The 14,681-nt window shown below is 42.1% G+C and overlaps 1 protein-coding gene across 2 annotated transcripts; it reads left to right on the top strand.

The window, feature by feature from the left end:
• The first annotated feature begins 3,019 nt into the window (after positions 1 to 3,019).
• On the top strand, positions 3,020 to 14,611 carry gnb2 (guanine nucleotide binding protein (G protein), beta polypeptide 2). Of its 2 annotated transcripts, none has more exons than XM_062536372.1 (10): positions 3,020 to 3,820; positions 7,714 to 7,817; positions 8,345 to 8,383; positions 8,956 to 9,062; positions 9,710 to 9,773; positions 10,987 to 11,149; positions 11,773 to 11,839; positions 12,136 to 12,337; positions 12,738 to 12,954; positions 13,081 to 14,611. In XM_062536372.1, exons 2-10 carry the CDS (start codon positions 7,761 to 7,763, stop codon positions 13,185 to 13,187), a joined length of 1,023 nt encoding a protein of 340 aa, XP_062392356.1. In that variant the 5' UTR covers positions 3,020 to 3,820; positions 7,714 to 7,760; the 3' UTR covers positions 13,188 to 14,611. The 2 variants fall into 2 exon arrangements, with proteins under 2 accessions (XP_062392356.1, XP_062392358.1); XM_062536374.1 differs by having other exon boundaries at positions 3,123 to 3,145.
• The last annotated feature ends 70 nt before the right edge of the window (positions 14,612 to 14,681 follow it).

Here is a 14,681-nt window from a genome sequence, read left to right as displayed (position 1 = left end):
AGACAAAAACCAGCACCAACAGTCAGGAAACTTGCTGCTTCTGTTTATCACAATAAGTTTTGGTTTCGTCTTCCCCTATCATCGCTGACTGGCCTGATATTTTTTCTTGACTGAGGGAAATGGTTATGATGGTGTTCCAAACTAGATCTACGTGTAAGAAGATCTACAGTAGGTGGATTGGGTCAGGCTAATGGTACACCAAAAGACGAACCAAAACGTGATGAATGTCACAAACATTAATAGGTTACAACCAGGAATTAGACACAGTTCAAAGAACGGAAACAAACAACTTTGTTTGAATATTATTCAAAAGACTGGCTTGTCACCTGCCCACACAGTATTCCCCAGACCCCTTATATGATGAATTTAGTCAGATTTTTATTAATCACTGTCTCCCCTGTATTATAGGCTATAACTACTTGTTGATTTAAGAAGGATTTTCATATCCAACACTATCTAACTGCCTTTTCCAAATATGAAGCTAGTATGTCCAAGTTACTGAAACAAGTGTGAAATAACACAGGCTACCAGAGACCTATAGGCCTGTCACACAGTTGGTAGCACCACACATAGGTTAGGCTATTACAGGGCTTAAAGCAAGGACATTTTCTGTGCCTGAAGTTAAGCTATCAGAATTTTTTAAGATCTAATATTATATAAGCCTACTTGACTTTACAAATGATATACATTTAGAATGGTCTTCTAAAAACAGATTTAAAAAGCTGTACATTTCTGTCTAGGTAAAGACTATTTTTTGATTAAGCTGTGTCGCTAAAAACATCTCTCTTGCCTATTTCCGTAGCCTAGTGCATTGGGTTCCTCAAAATTCCACAGAATGCCTCACGTTACCTCATGGCACGGTGCCTCAGCCCACTGGTGGACAACCACTGTAATACAATGTTGATTCTGTGTCTTGGTGACCTTTGCACCTGTAAACATTGTTTTTGCATTAGGGCTACCAAGTTATCTATTAGTAGATCTACCTCACTATAGACACTACAATCAACAACCACTTTATCAGAGACAATTTTAGATTGCATTCAAATATATTTTCCAAACATATTTTATTTTGGTCTGTACAGGCCTTTATAGAATGCCCTGCAGCCCTTCACAATCATCAGATTTCAGACACCCAATAGCCATAGTCCATCATGTTTCATTCAAGTACTATGTTTCACCACTGAAAAATACATAATGAAGAATACACAGATTGCCTTAGTAAAATATAATTTCTAGTGATGGAAGCATCCACTGCTTAGAGCTTTCTAAGATCCGTGGGAAGTAACACACTGCATGGAACAGCCATGCCCTCTAGTGTTGACATCTTCAACAATTTCAAATATGCATTCTCACTCTGTGCATTAACTATGGAGACAGTGGATGCATTGGTCAGAATATTTTTTTTTCAAAAATGACGTCTCCGTGGTGCACTCTTACCCTTGGGACAACTAGTCCAAGTAGAGAGAGAGTGTGGTGATTTTCATTCCTGTCATTCTTGCCTATAAGCTCACAGTCAACACTGATGAGACACTACGTAGGTGTGCAAAGAAAAATGGTTGGATTGGAATGGTTGAATCTCAAACCTGGCTTGTAGAAATGTAATACAAACCCCTCACTCACTCACTCACTCACTCACTCACACAAACATACATTAAGAGAGAGAGAGAGAGAGAGAAATAGAGAAAGAGAGGGGGAGAGAATATCTGCACATCAGCCAAAGGCTGTACTGTTACTGTAATGTGCTCAGTACAGATTTTGCTTCTAAATACATCAGTACAGTCTACTATTCCTCATACCCATCCCTTTGCCATACAGTGCCTGCTTTAGCCCCTGCATATTCTGTTGCTAAGCAACCTATCCTCAGCTACTACAGTCCCTGATGGGGCTTAAAGACAGGGCAGGTGGAGCAAACCATTGTCAGACTTTCTGCAGGGGAGTGAATGCTCACATGTACTGTTCATACAGTAGCTCACAACTTCAGGAAACGGATCCCTATGCACCCCAGTAGGAATTGATAATCCACATATATCCACTAGATGAATCACCTGAATAAAATGACTTGATCATTAAAATGGGCAGGTGTTGGATAACAATGTTATACTGATGTGCTCATTCATGGAGGTTTCAATCTCTATGTTTCTTCCCAAGAGACTATATCTTAATGTGTTCAAATGACCAATGCACATTTCAACTTCTCTCTTCTGTTTCTGTGTTGTAAACCTCATGGCTAATAAAAACCTAGCTGTAATTACACAGCTCATTATCAAAGGACATCCTCTGAGTATTGGCCTCAGTCTCAGAAGAGCAAAAGCTCAGTGCAATCAACCAAGTGTGAACTTTTAATTACTCCTGCCTGCTTCTCCAATAGTGAACTAAGTGAAATAGAACTAATACTGATTGTTGTTGGTTGTTGATTTTGTCAGAACACTGAAATACTTCGAAGAGAGCACTTCCTCTTCAGATGCATGCATCGTGAAAAATGACAAGACAAATAGTATCCCATTCGTTTATTAAGAAATATGAAGAGCAGCCTGTGGCTGCAGTCTATGGAATAGCCTATATGAGCAAATGATTTGGTCAGAAATCGTCTTCATAAAAACAATACTTTTCTGCCGTTTGTAGCCTAGTGTCGCACTGTGGATGAATGCTGCTCGAATGGCCTGCGGCGATGACAAAAGTCATGTGACATAGAAGTGAGCACAAACTAGACGCAATCTCTTTTCAACTCGTTGGAGGGCGTGGAAGTAGGTCTACTGCCAGTGTTATTTTATTTTAACTTAGGCTATAGCCTACACAACCACGACAACCATACTGCAACATTGCTCTTTCTATCAAAGACATAGGTTAATATTTTGATGTCCTTTTTATAACCAACTCACCATTGCTCTCTTGAGATGAGCTTGGGCACTGAACTTTAGTTCATATTTCTGTCAAATTACGTTTAAAAAGGGGAGTTTAGAAATGGTACAGTCTCAAGCAAAATGGGTGTGGTTGGTCGTGCATATGAGATGTTACGTTACCATACGCTGTCCGTATGATTTCATTTGGGGCAAAACTGACATCTAAATGTGTCATCGAAAAAAAAATATTATTGTAGCAGCTTCATCCATTAGTGATTTGAATCTTGGCATTGTTGCACTGATGGGTGGGTTTTGGTCGCCTGCAAGATAACCAAGTCGACTTACGTTATCATCTTTTGATTTGTCTTTCAAGCTCCAAACCTATAGTGGCTCGATTTACTTAATAATTCATTTTTGAAGAAGGAGGCGACGGTCATATCGCAACGATAGAACGGGTAGGAGGGAGGAGGAAGAGACCGTCAAGCTAGGGAGGAAGGAAGCGAGGATCACGAAAGCACAGCGAGGAACAAATGCCTCGACATTTATTTAATCTTTGTCCAGCTTTTGGGTGAAAACAGACTGAAATGAAGTGTCAATTTGTGATTATAGAAATCGCCTTTTTCGTATAGGCTATTCAGGCTCTTTAGATTTGTGTGTGTATGACGAACCAAACCTGAGGCGAAGGAAACGGGAAAGGCTACAGCAGAAGCAAATTCATCTCGAGAAGACATCCAGTCTATAGGAGCAATGGTGGCCCTGCACTTAAATTTGACGTTTTTTTGACATCTGGAAAGAAGCTACCAAGAGGAAAACAAGATAGAAACAACCAACGGGAAGATCTGAATACATACTAATTTAATCAGTGTTTGCTTTTGTGAAGAAGATCAAGGGGGACTTAGCTCGTCCCGTCTAAACAATCCAGCCCATAGTCGTTCGACGTGGGGAACAGCTGCCTCACAAGCAAGATAAAAAAAATACAGGTATCCATCCATCCCTTGCATGTTCCATCAGGATGCGCATGTCTTTCAGTTAAACCTTCAGAGGGGGGTTAAAGTCCCCTCAATAGCCTATATCTGACAAAATTGGTGAAATGGCGCTATGTTCGGCTACTTGTTGGATTTTTAGAGGAAGATCTTGGCAAAATACCACGTAGGCCAATCACCAGTTTTGCGGTTTATGGATCGCCTGCCTACAGCATTTTCATTTGGATTGAGTGTGGGCTAGCACGGTGTGCAATATGATCACACGGTCTTTCAGATTCAGCCATGGCACAGACTGTAGGCCTGTATGCCGGGGCAACACACCAGTGTAAATTAACAGACTTTTAAATAGGTATTTAATCAGACAATGCTTGTTTGCGTTTGCCGTTCATTGTTACATTGTTACCGGAGCTATGGCCTCCGGTTGGTCATCTTAACGGAGCCTTGCACACTGGCCATTGTAGTTCGTTTTGATAGGTTACGTTATTGTAAGGAATAATTATCAAGACGGTGATGTGTCCGATTCAGTGTGATTGTCTGTTTGTTTCTTTGTAAGCGAGATTACGCACAAACTATCGGTCCGATTCTCATGAAACTTGGTGATCGGGTGTTGCATGGGCCAAGGAAGAACCCATTGGAACGCATCCGAATCACGGGGCGCATTCACGATTATTCCCCCCTCTTTCGTTAATATTGTAAGAAAAGGCCTGGTCTGCGCTATCCCAGTGCCTCCCAGTTTGGTTAATTGTTGTTGAAGATCTGGCCTGCATTATCTGGTTCGGTATTTTACCCAATACGTTTGCCTTAGGAAAATACGAAATGCTGATATTTGAATAGAGAATGGACAATGAGCCAGGCAAAAAAGAGAAGACAGTGAACAAGGAGGCAGACAGAAACTGCCAGGCCAGGAGGACTTAAACTGGCATAGCCATATAGCCTACAACTGCAGTCTTCCCATGGTGAAGCTATGATTCACATAATATTCGTCTGTATAGCCACAGGTCCATTTTCTTAGTTTTACTAATCATCTCACAAGATTTATTGCTTGAGCAAATGTGGTTGAAGTGAGCCATGACTGCCATTAGCCTACCTTTTAAGCTAGGCTTATAGAGGAAATGCTTTGTGGTTGATGGTGGTGGACTGCCTGTAATGACTAGATAGAGCACAAATGTTGTAACCATGTAAGTGAGCATGAGTAGTGTCATGGCCACTTTATGTTTGCATTTTGAGAGTTAATATCGCTATACAACACATCACCAACCAAACTTTCTCAAATTCAGTTTGAGAAATGCCATACGCTTGTTCTTGTGCCAGACACGTTTTCCCCTATAGGCAATATATTTACAGCCCCCATAAGCAAACACAATTAAGATAACATGGCAGCATGCCATTCGTCTCTCCCAAGATTTCTCTGGTTTTTGGGATGCAGTAAATTATTGTTAGTTCCAAACTGATGTCTCTTGATGTGTTGCAATAGAATACCTACTGCATCATCACAAAAAGTGCACAGCCCTACATTCTCAAGGGCCAGGGATTCTGAACTGAGTTGATTGTTTAGCGGTTACATACTGTATATATACTGTATGTATATCTCCAGGGACGTAGCGATGTAGCGATAACCAACAGTAGGCCTATCCATATCTATGGATGTAGCGATGACCCTAAGGAATCCCCTCTTTTCAGTCCAAAGTGGCATAGGAACTGGGAAGAAAAGGAGCTTCTTGGAGATACAGTCCAATGACGGTGTATCTTGAGGTATGGTGCGGTAGGGATGCGTAGACCTCACCCTCAGCAGGTGATGAGGTCCCGCATGAGCCCTCGTGGCAGCAGTGCACCATGGGATGCATTCCCTCCTGCCTCCTCTTTATTGGTAAAGTGAGCAGCTGGGATATGAGAGCGGGACCCACTAATTTCCCCTTGTCGCCTCCCATTAGTGCTGCGCGATCCATCTGCGTTGAGTCCCCCCCGGGGAACAATGACCCAGCTAATTCCTTACTGCTATGTGTGTGTGTGTGTGTGTGTGTGTGTGTGTGTGTGTGTGTGTGTGTGTGTGTGCGCAGAAGTGTATGTGTGTGTGTGTGTGTGTGTGTGTGTGCAAAACAGAGAGAAAATTAATGTGTGTGTGTGTGTGTGTAGGTACCAGTGAGAAGTTTGTTTTCATGTCAGGGGATCATAGCACAGCCATGTCATCTCTCTCGTGATGTAAGGTCCTGAAGCAAGTACACTTCCTCCTAGGAGGCAGCCTCCTGGTGGTTTTTAATTTCGCATTGTTCCTTCGCAAGAGGCCTCCATGGTTGGGCAGAGTCCCTATGCAAACTCAGACGGCACTTTTACAAATATAACCGTACGCTGGATGCAAATGCCTGGTGTCTGCATCAGACCAGCCTGTCATGGGTAAATGAGGTTATGGCCTATTTGAATACGCCCACAAATGTGAAAAAAAATCTATTTATGTAACGAAATTTGAATGTGTTCCTTCCCTGTAAATAGCGCTGGAGTTCTTCGGCAAGCAGTACAATACTGCAAATGCCATTTTTCCTAATTTACTATATTGCATCGTGATTATCTGCCTTTTTGTTCATTGCAATGATCTGAAAATCCTATTTCGACTCAGTGAAGCCTACAAGAGATGATCATGTTCAATTAATGAGGTTTAAATAATGCATTCAAGAGACACACACACACATACACACACACACACACACACACATACACACACACATAGAGTACTGTCCGTGCACACACACACACACACACACACACACACACACACACACACACACACACACACACTCACACACTCACACACAGAAGGAAACCACAAGCACAAACACCCTTTTGATTGCTACTTGTTATAATCCTAATCTTGTTTCTCTGTTAAGTGCAGTGGGTCATGGACCACAAAACCCATTACATGATGGTCTCCACCCAGATTACATGGGATTACAGATTATGTCCCAAAGATACCAAGACTAATACAATTTTATGATGAGCAGCATAATACAGATAGGGGTAATTCAACTCAATGTGAGACTGAATACAGCATGGACTGTGATTTATGACTACAGTATCCAATTTTCAATCTGTCTTCTATCGTAGACATTTAAACTGTCGTATGAAACGTCTGAAAGTATAAATGTCCAAATGTATTGTATCGTTCACTCAAGAATGAGAATAAGACAGAGTTTAAAGAATGTGAATGAAGATTTGACTCAATATTATTAGACAGAACCAGAACACACTAACTCCACTCCTTACTCTCCATTGAAAAAAATACTTCATGACGTGAACCTGTATGAGACTTGAATGTGCTGAGCTTTCCTGCGTGGTGCACTTTCGTGGGGCATTTGACAATGAAGGCGCCGTGGCTGGGTATGAATGAGCGCGTAAATAAGGCATTAGCTGGGCTCCCTGGAGTACTCCCCAGTGCTTTCAGCTGTGCATCAGGCCTGGCTCTCCTCCTGCCCTCCCCCAGATGGGCCTGTTCTGGAGCTCATTGCAGGAACCACACTCGATAAACTCTACTGGAAATGAATAGAAAGCCTTCGAATTCAAATAGAAACGGAAAAAAAAGGCACACATGTTCGCATTCTAAAGCAATCCTGAGAAAACATCACAGCACTATGGGGTGTGGTCTTGCCAGGCCATCTTGTCTTCAGATTCTTTTTTATTGGCCGTGTGTGTGTGTGTGTGTGTGTGTGTATGTGTGTGTGTATGTGTGTGTAATGTGTGTGTGTGTGTGTGTGTGTGTGTGTGTGTGCATGTGTGTGTGATTGTGCGTTTCTGCATGTGTGTGTGTGTGTGTGTACGTACAGTATGTGTGTTTGTGTGTTTTATGTGTGTGTGTTCAACTGAGAGAGAGGTGACTGACCGGTCTCTGTGCCCCCCTGCAGGTGGCTGAGTGGCCGAGGGTGAGCGAGTGGGCTTGGGGGAATCCACCATGAGTGAGCTGGAGCAGCTTCGGCAGGAGGCAGAGCAACTGAGGAACCAGATCAGAGTGAGATGGCCACTATTACATGCTCTTAAAGGGACACTTCACCGATTAGCATTAAGCTTTGTATCTTTAGAAAAACAGTTGTGTTTTTGAATGGTCGTGCACCATTCCCTCAGTTTGCCTTGAGATGGGAGAAATACAGATTTGAATGTTGGACTTCCTGCTTTCAATGATGTAAACTAACATCATTTTACATCATTGAAAGCAGGAAGTCCTATTCATGGGTTTCATTGAAATCCGTATTTCTCCCATCTCAAGGCAAACTGAGGGAATGATGCACGACCATTCAAAAACATGACTGGTTTTCTAAAGATACAAAGCTTAATGCTAATCGGTGAAGTGCCCCTTTAACTAGTGTTTTTGTTTCTTAAGCAGTAACTGTTAAAGGTTTTTTTTAAGTCACTTTGGATAAAAGCGTCTGCTAAATGAATACATTTAAATAATTGTAATGTTAGTTTGAGGTGTTGGATAGACACCAGGTGCAAACTGTCAACATCTCGTGTTCTCTTTTGATCTTGTTTTCTTGCCAGGATGCCAGGAAAGCATGTGGGGACTCCACCCTTACCCAGGTAACCTGCGGACACACACACACACACACACACACACACACACACACACACACACACACACACACACACACACACACACACACACACACACACATACACACACACATACACATAACACTCGTAACATATGACACTACCTCACATGCGCACTCCTCCTCAGACCTCTCGCGAGTAGCATTCTCACTACAGTCATTTCCTGCATATTAGCTGCATTGTGTGTAAGCCACAGGACAATGTTTTATGCCAGTTAAAAAAAACAATACCATATTAACTGCCCCCCCTTGTGTTAACCTCATAGCTGAAGATATTTAGCAAAATCAATGCATAAACCACCACGGCTAATAGTTGGGGAATTGTGCTAAAACTGAAAGGCTCTGGAGCACTTAAGGGCGTTTTTGACCATTAGCTCTAGTCTGTGACCACCAGCTTGGACCACTAGCCTGTGGTTAGTTTAAAGTTTAAACACTCTCATCGTGCAATCTCCAGATCACGCTTAGCGAGGTCCACAAACAGAAAAACGACGACAACATGGCTTACATGTGCATGCTTGTGTGTGTGCGTTTTGCGGACAGATAACTGCCGGTCTGGACCCGGTGGGGCGTATTCAGATGCGGACGAGGCGTACTCTTCGCGGCCACCTGGCGAAGATCTATGCCATGCACTGGGGCACTGACTCAAGGTGAGCAGACACAGACATCGTTCGTCACTTTTCTGAGCCTTTTGGCTGCATCCCATTTCTCCTATACACTCCATTTTGGCTGTGTATCCATTTCTCTGACAATATGTGTGCTCCCCAGCAGGTTTTGTTTTGTACAAATGAATCACCCACATGAAGGCCACTAGGCCTACACACGCAGAGATGGGTATTTATGTGTATTACTAGTGATTCTGAGAAGAAGTATTAGTTTCTTATTCTTATTTAGTGTCAGTGTGTAATGTGCTAGACCTCTTTTGACCAGGACGCATGTTCTGGTAACATTTCCCTTGATAGCTGCTGTTATGTGCAGGCCCGGGAAAATGCGCTGTAGTCAGTCAGTAGTCAAAAAGCAGAAGTGCTGAAGGAGGATTAGGAGGATCATTCTCTTACACTCAAGACAGCCATTGGCACTGTCTGCAAGACTTCTCAAAAACAGAAGTTCGATTTAAGGTCTGGAAAGGACATGGCAACCTTCAGCTGCTCCCTCATCAGAATAAGCACATCCCCATTTTAGGTGTAACTGATATGATGGGGGGGTGTCATTGAAACCATTGCATGTGCAATATGTGGCCACTAGGGGGAGTGCTTGTCCTCACTTGACTAATGTAAACGTTTCCTCTGTCCTCAAGGCTGCTGGTCAGTGCATCTCAAGATGGGAAACTGATCATCTGGGACAGCTACACCACTAATAAGGTAATTTGACTTGAGAGGAACATGTTAGTGTTTGGAGAGTGAGTGGGTTGAGAATTCAAAACCTGAAAAAAAACAACAACAAAAAAACATGAATTGTACATCCAAAACACATGTGTCTTACAATGGTGGTGTGTTATATGAGAACTTATTTTTATAGACATTTTCTGTAGCTTCTTTTTCTCATATCCTGTGTCCTATCCTGTGTTGTAGGAAGTAACATTTACAAGCTGCATGTTTTGTCAAGTCAAACCAAACAGTAATAGCAGATAAAAGCATAGATGGGTAAAGGCTAATGATAATGAAAACAAAAGATCATAATAAAACATCAAAAGAAAGCATAAATCAAGATAAAATCATTTAACATTAAAGAACAATGAACAAGAAAACATAAAAGATTTAAGGTCAGGTGGAATAATTAAAAGACAGTTACAGGTCTGTTCTTAACAGATAGACTAATTTAGCAAACCAGTGATAGTGATCCTTCTCAAACACCCAGAGCTGTTGCCACTCTTTGTGGTCAAGTTAGAGAGTAGCAACCCAGGAGAACGTTACCTTGTACCCTGTCTACTCCATGAAGTGAATGGTTGTGAATAGTACTGTATGTAAATGCTTGTGAACAGAATTTTAATCGTATCGATTAGTATGCCAAAATGTGTGAATGGTATGTGATTAAAATGTAAATTGTACAACCCCAAATTCAAATGTGTTGCTGGCATCGAATTCAAAATGAGCATATATTTACCATGAAATAGTCAAATTTGTCATTTTCAACTTTAGATATGTTGTCTAAGGTATGTCCTTTTTGCAGCTAAATATACTGTAGGTTTACAAGATTAGCAGTTTATCACATTATGTTTTTTATTTGCATTTTTACAACTTTTTGTTGTCCAATGGGAATAGTGTTTTGAAAAGGTGTCAAATGTTTTTGACGTTAATTGACTAAACTGACATGGTCCACCAATTAATGTATTTGTGTGGGAACTTGAATTTGAAACATGGTCCGCAAGCAAAAAAGCCTACTGTTGATCACTGTTAAAGACTGCATCTGGTACATTCAGTAGTTTGGTACGAATATGTGTACCTTTACAACACTAGTGACTAGTATGTGGATTATGTATTATAAACCCTTATGAATGATATGTGAATGGTATATGTGATATATGAATGGATACCAACGGTAATGCAAACACTTCTCGGCCCCCTCCACCCTCAGATGCATGCCATCCCCCTGCGCTCTTCCTGGGTGATGACGTGTGCCTATGCCCCCTCTGGGAACTTTGTAGCCTGTGGGGGGCTGGACAACATCTGCTCCATCTACAGCCTGAAGACCCGTGAGGGCAACGTCCGCGTGAGCCGAGAACTACCTGGCCATACAGGTAACTTGCTCCTGTGTTATTGTCAGTTAAGGGGTCGCTCACACCAGGAATGACGACTATAAAGATTACTATAACTAAAGCCTAACGATAAATGCAGCTAACGATAAGGAAAGTCTCTCCTCGTGTTGATGAATGTCATGGGATTTTTTTGGGATGGAATTCTGATTTGCTGTCAGCTTTTTATCCTTCTCAAAATCGCTCTAGAAGTGATTCCTGCGGGGGAACGATATCCTTTTTCATGTCGTTATCATTATAGTTTATGTGTAGACATTGTCATTCATATTAGCTGGAGCGATAATTTTTGACCGTTATCGTTATAGGTATCTTTCTTGCTGTGAATGGCCCTTCAGTGCCATCTGTAGTAGCCTATTTTCCATATGTTATAAGCCTTAAAGCCTTATAAGCGATACCCACTACCACTCCACCCAAGACATCCCACATGGTTGCCCTTAGGATTCCCTTGCCCTCACACACTCACACACACACACACATACACACACACTTACATCCTCCCTCTACTAGCACGACCACAGACAGTTGGGTTGGCCACTTGAGCCGTGGATCTGCCCAAGGTTCCTTGCTGTCCAAATTGTTTGGGTCAACCTGCCTGTCTTTGTTTCCAGGTTACCTGTCCTGCTGTCGTTTCATTGATGACAATCAAATCATCACAAGTTCAGGAGACACAACCTGGTGAGTCCAGGATTTTCTCTGCATAAAAAGAATGGTGATGCCATACTTGGTGTAGAGTAACGACATGAATTCTAATAGAAATGAGAAATCAACTAAAACAGAAGTGAATGTGAAAGGCAGTGTTGTTTCATTTGTCATGAGTAAATGTTGATTCCGGTCTGTATGAGATAACTGTATTAGTTCTATGGGTGTAACTATACATACCGTAGATAGATAGATAGATACTTTATTGATCCCCAAGGGGAAATTCATGTGTACTGTATGTGTAGCTAAAGGCTTCCTTGTGTGTTCTGCAGTGCATTGTGGGATATCGAGACCGGGCAGCAGACCACCGTTTTCTCCGGCCACAGCGGAGACGTCATGAGCCTGTCCCTGGCCCCGGACTCCCGTATGTTCATCTCGGGAGCGTGTGACGCCTCCATCAAGCTCTGGGACATCCGCGACAGCATGTGCAGACAGACTTTCACTGGTCACGAATCAGACATCAACGCTGTCTGCGTGAGTGCAGTTACCTTTCGCTTCAGGGCCCTATTTGTAAAGACAGGCAAAGGCTGAAATCTTAAGGGTCTGGCTATGTGCCAAACATCGTTGTCATTGCTTAACAAAAAATATGTATTTATATTAAATGATGGCCTTAGTGCTACAATGCAGCTAAGCAGATAACATTGACATAATGCATTACACTTGAAAAAAGAAAATCTTAAGGAGTATCCGCACACTAGCTCCCCTTTTACTTGTTTATTTTACTTGTATATCACCAGAAGAAATGTAATACAAATGTTTACTTAAATTGTCTGTTTTTTTTTCTTTTCTTCCATCCCCCTCTTTTCTCTTGCCCTCCTTTTAAATGCCCTCTCATCCCTCCATCCCTTCCTCTTCCTCTGGGTCGGTGCTCCAGTTCTTCCCGAGCGGCAGCGCGTTTGCCACCGGCTCCGACGACGCCACCTGCCGCCTGTTTGACCTGCGTGCCGACCAGGAGCTCGGCCTCTACTCCCACGACAACATCATCTGCGGCATCACCTCCGTGGCCTTCTCCCGCTCCGGGCGCCTGTTGCTCGCCGGCTACGACGACTTCAACTGCAACATCTGGGACGCCATGAAGGGCGACCGACCAGGTTTGGTGGCATCATTCACAAAGGAGGAAGATTAAATTCATTTTAGATGTTGTTGACCCTTTTCTGTTTGGAGTGACTTCAACCTAATTATGCTCATTGTTCTGTGTCAATTCTTTTCTCCGTCAGGTGTGTTGGCGGGTCACGACAATCGCGTCAGTTGTCTGGGTGTTACGGAAGATGGTATGGCAGTGAGCACTGGATCTTGGGATAGCTTCCTCAAGATTTGGAACTGACCTCAGACACACTCCGACACACACATGCACACACACACACGTAACTACTTTCACTCAGACTGTCTCTCCATCTTTTTCTCTGTTTCCTTTCTATAACACACACACACACACACACACACACACACACACACACACACACACATGCACGCACACGCACGCCCGCACGCACTCTGTTGTACTCACAAAACGGTCCTACAGTATTCCTACTTTACACACTGCAGTGCACACATTGCACTCTGGATGCACACTGTATTGTATATAAGGTGTACACACACATGCACATCCAAACATATGGAAGGTCATTGTAAATATTAATTACATTTAGGTATGAGTTTACATACCCGATAATATACATGTCACAAGCAATTCTTCTTGATGCCAATCAGAATGTATGCAGATTTACCCACTTGAAGTATACACAAATGATCACATATTACTACTCTGTAAATGTCTGTACTGACAAACACTTTACAATGCATACTACATCTTACACTGAATCACAAAGTGACCAAAACAGCTTCTACATAAAAGGAAGTGTTTGGTAAGCTGGTAGATGCTTTATGAACTCCTGGTATGACCAGTATTTCTTTCTCTTTCCAATTTGCTTTCCTTTTCTCTCTCTCTCTCTCTCTCTCTCTCTCCTCTTTCTCTCCCACTCTCGCACACACACACATTTTCAAAGACAGACAGACAGACAGACAGACACACACACACACACGCACACACACACATACACCTGCTTGTTTAAAGGACACCCTCTCGGAAGCTCACAAGAGACCTCAAGGGACTACTTGAAATAGTTCCTTGTCACATCTTTGATTTTGTTGCATATCCCTACCATTCTGTAAACACAATGATCTGAACCGAGGAGAATGGCGTCCACTGCCTCTACTGAAGCAGAGGACCGAGAGAAGTCCAAAACCCCAAAACACTGCCAAATATCTCAGCTGACTTACATGGCCATTTCTGTTGTAAACGTTTTTATAGATAATGTACACCTGACCTGCATATATATATAAGTAATATATGATAGTTTTTGTTTCGATGGTTTTAATTTTTGTTTTATTTTTTATGCTTATTTTATTCATTTTCCTGTGTGCCTCATATACACTGTAAAGATGAAAGCGGTAAATAGAAAAGAACTAAAAACACCAAATATCTAAAGTAACAGTCCCTTGGTACTCTGACGGAATGACATGGCATTTACACACAAGAACTCCATGTACTGACACATTTTTGGCAACCCAGTACAACCGTCAATGGTTCATAATATATTGAATGTCACAGGTCTAAGGGAACTGTTGAAATCGCTGACCATGTTATATTTCAGAATGTACTGCATTTTCAAATTGTTTTCATTTGCAAGTAACACTTCGGTAACAATTCACTGCACTGTCTTTATTAAAAATGTATATCAATGTTCATTTCTTTGACGTTTACTATTCATTGCTGAAAACCCTTACATTGGATATATACAGTATATACATATAATAT

The sequence above is a fragment of the Sardina pilchardus genome, chromosome 5, assembly GCF_963854185.1.
Source record: "Sardina pilchardus chromosome 5, fSarPil1.1, whole genome shotgun sequence".
Classification (NCBI taxonomy): domain Eukaryota; kingdom Metazoa; phylum Chordata; class Actinopteri; order Clupeiformes; family Clupeidae; genus Sardina; species Sardina pilchardus.
This window is presented reverse-complemented; position numbering and strand designations above follow the sequence as displayed.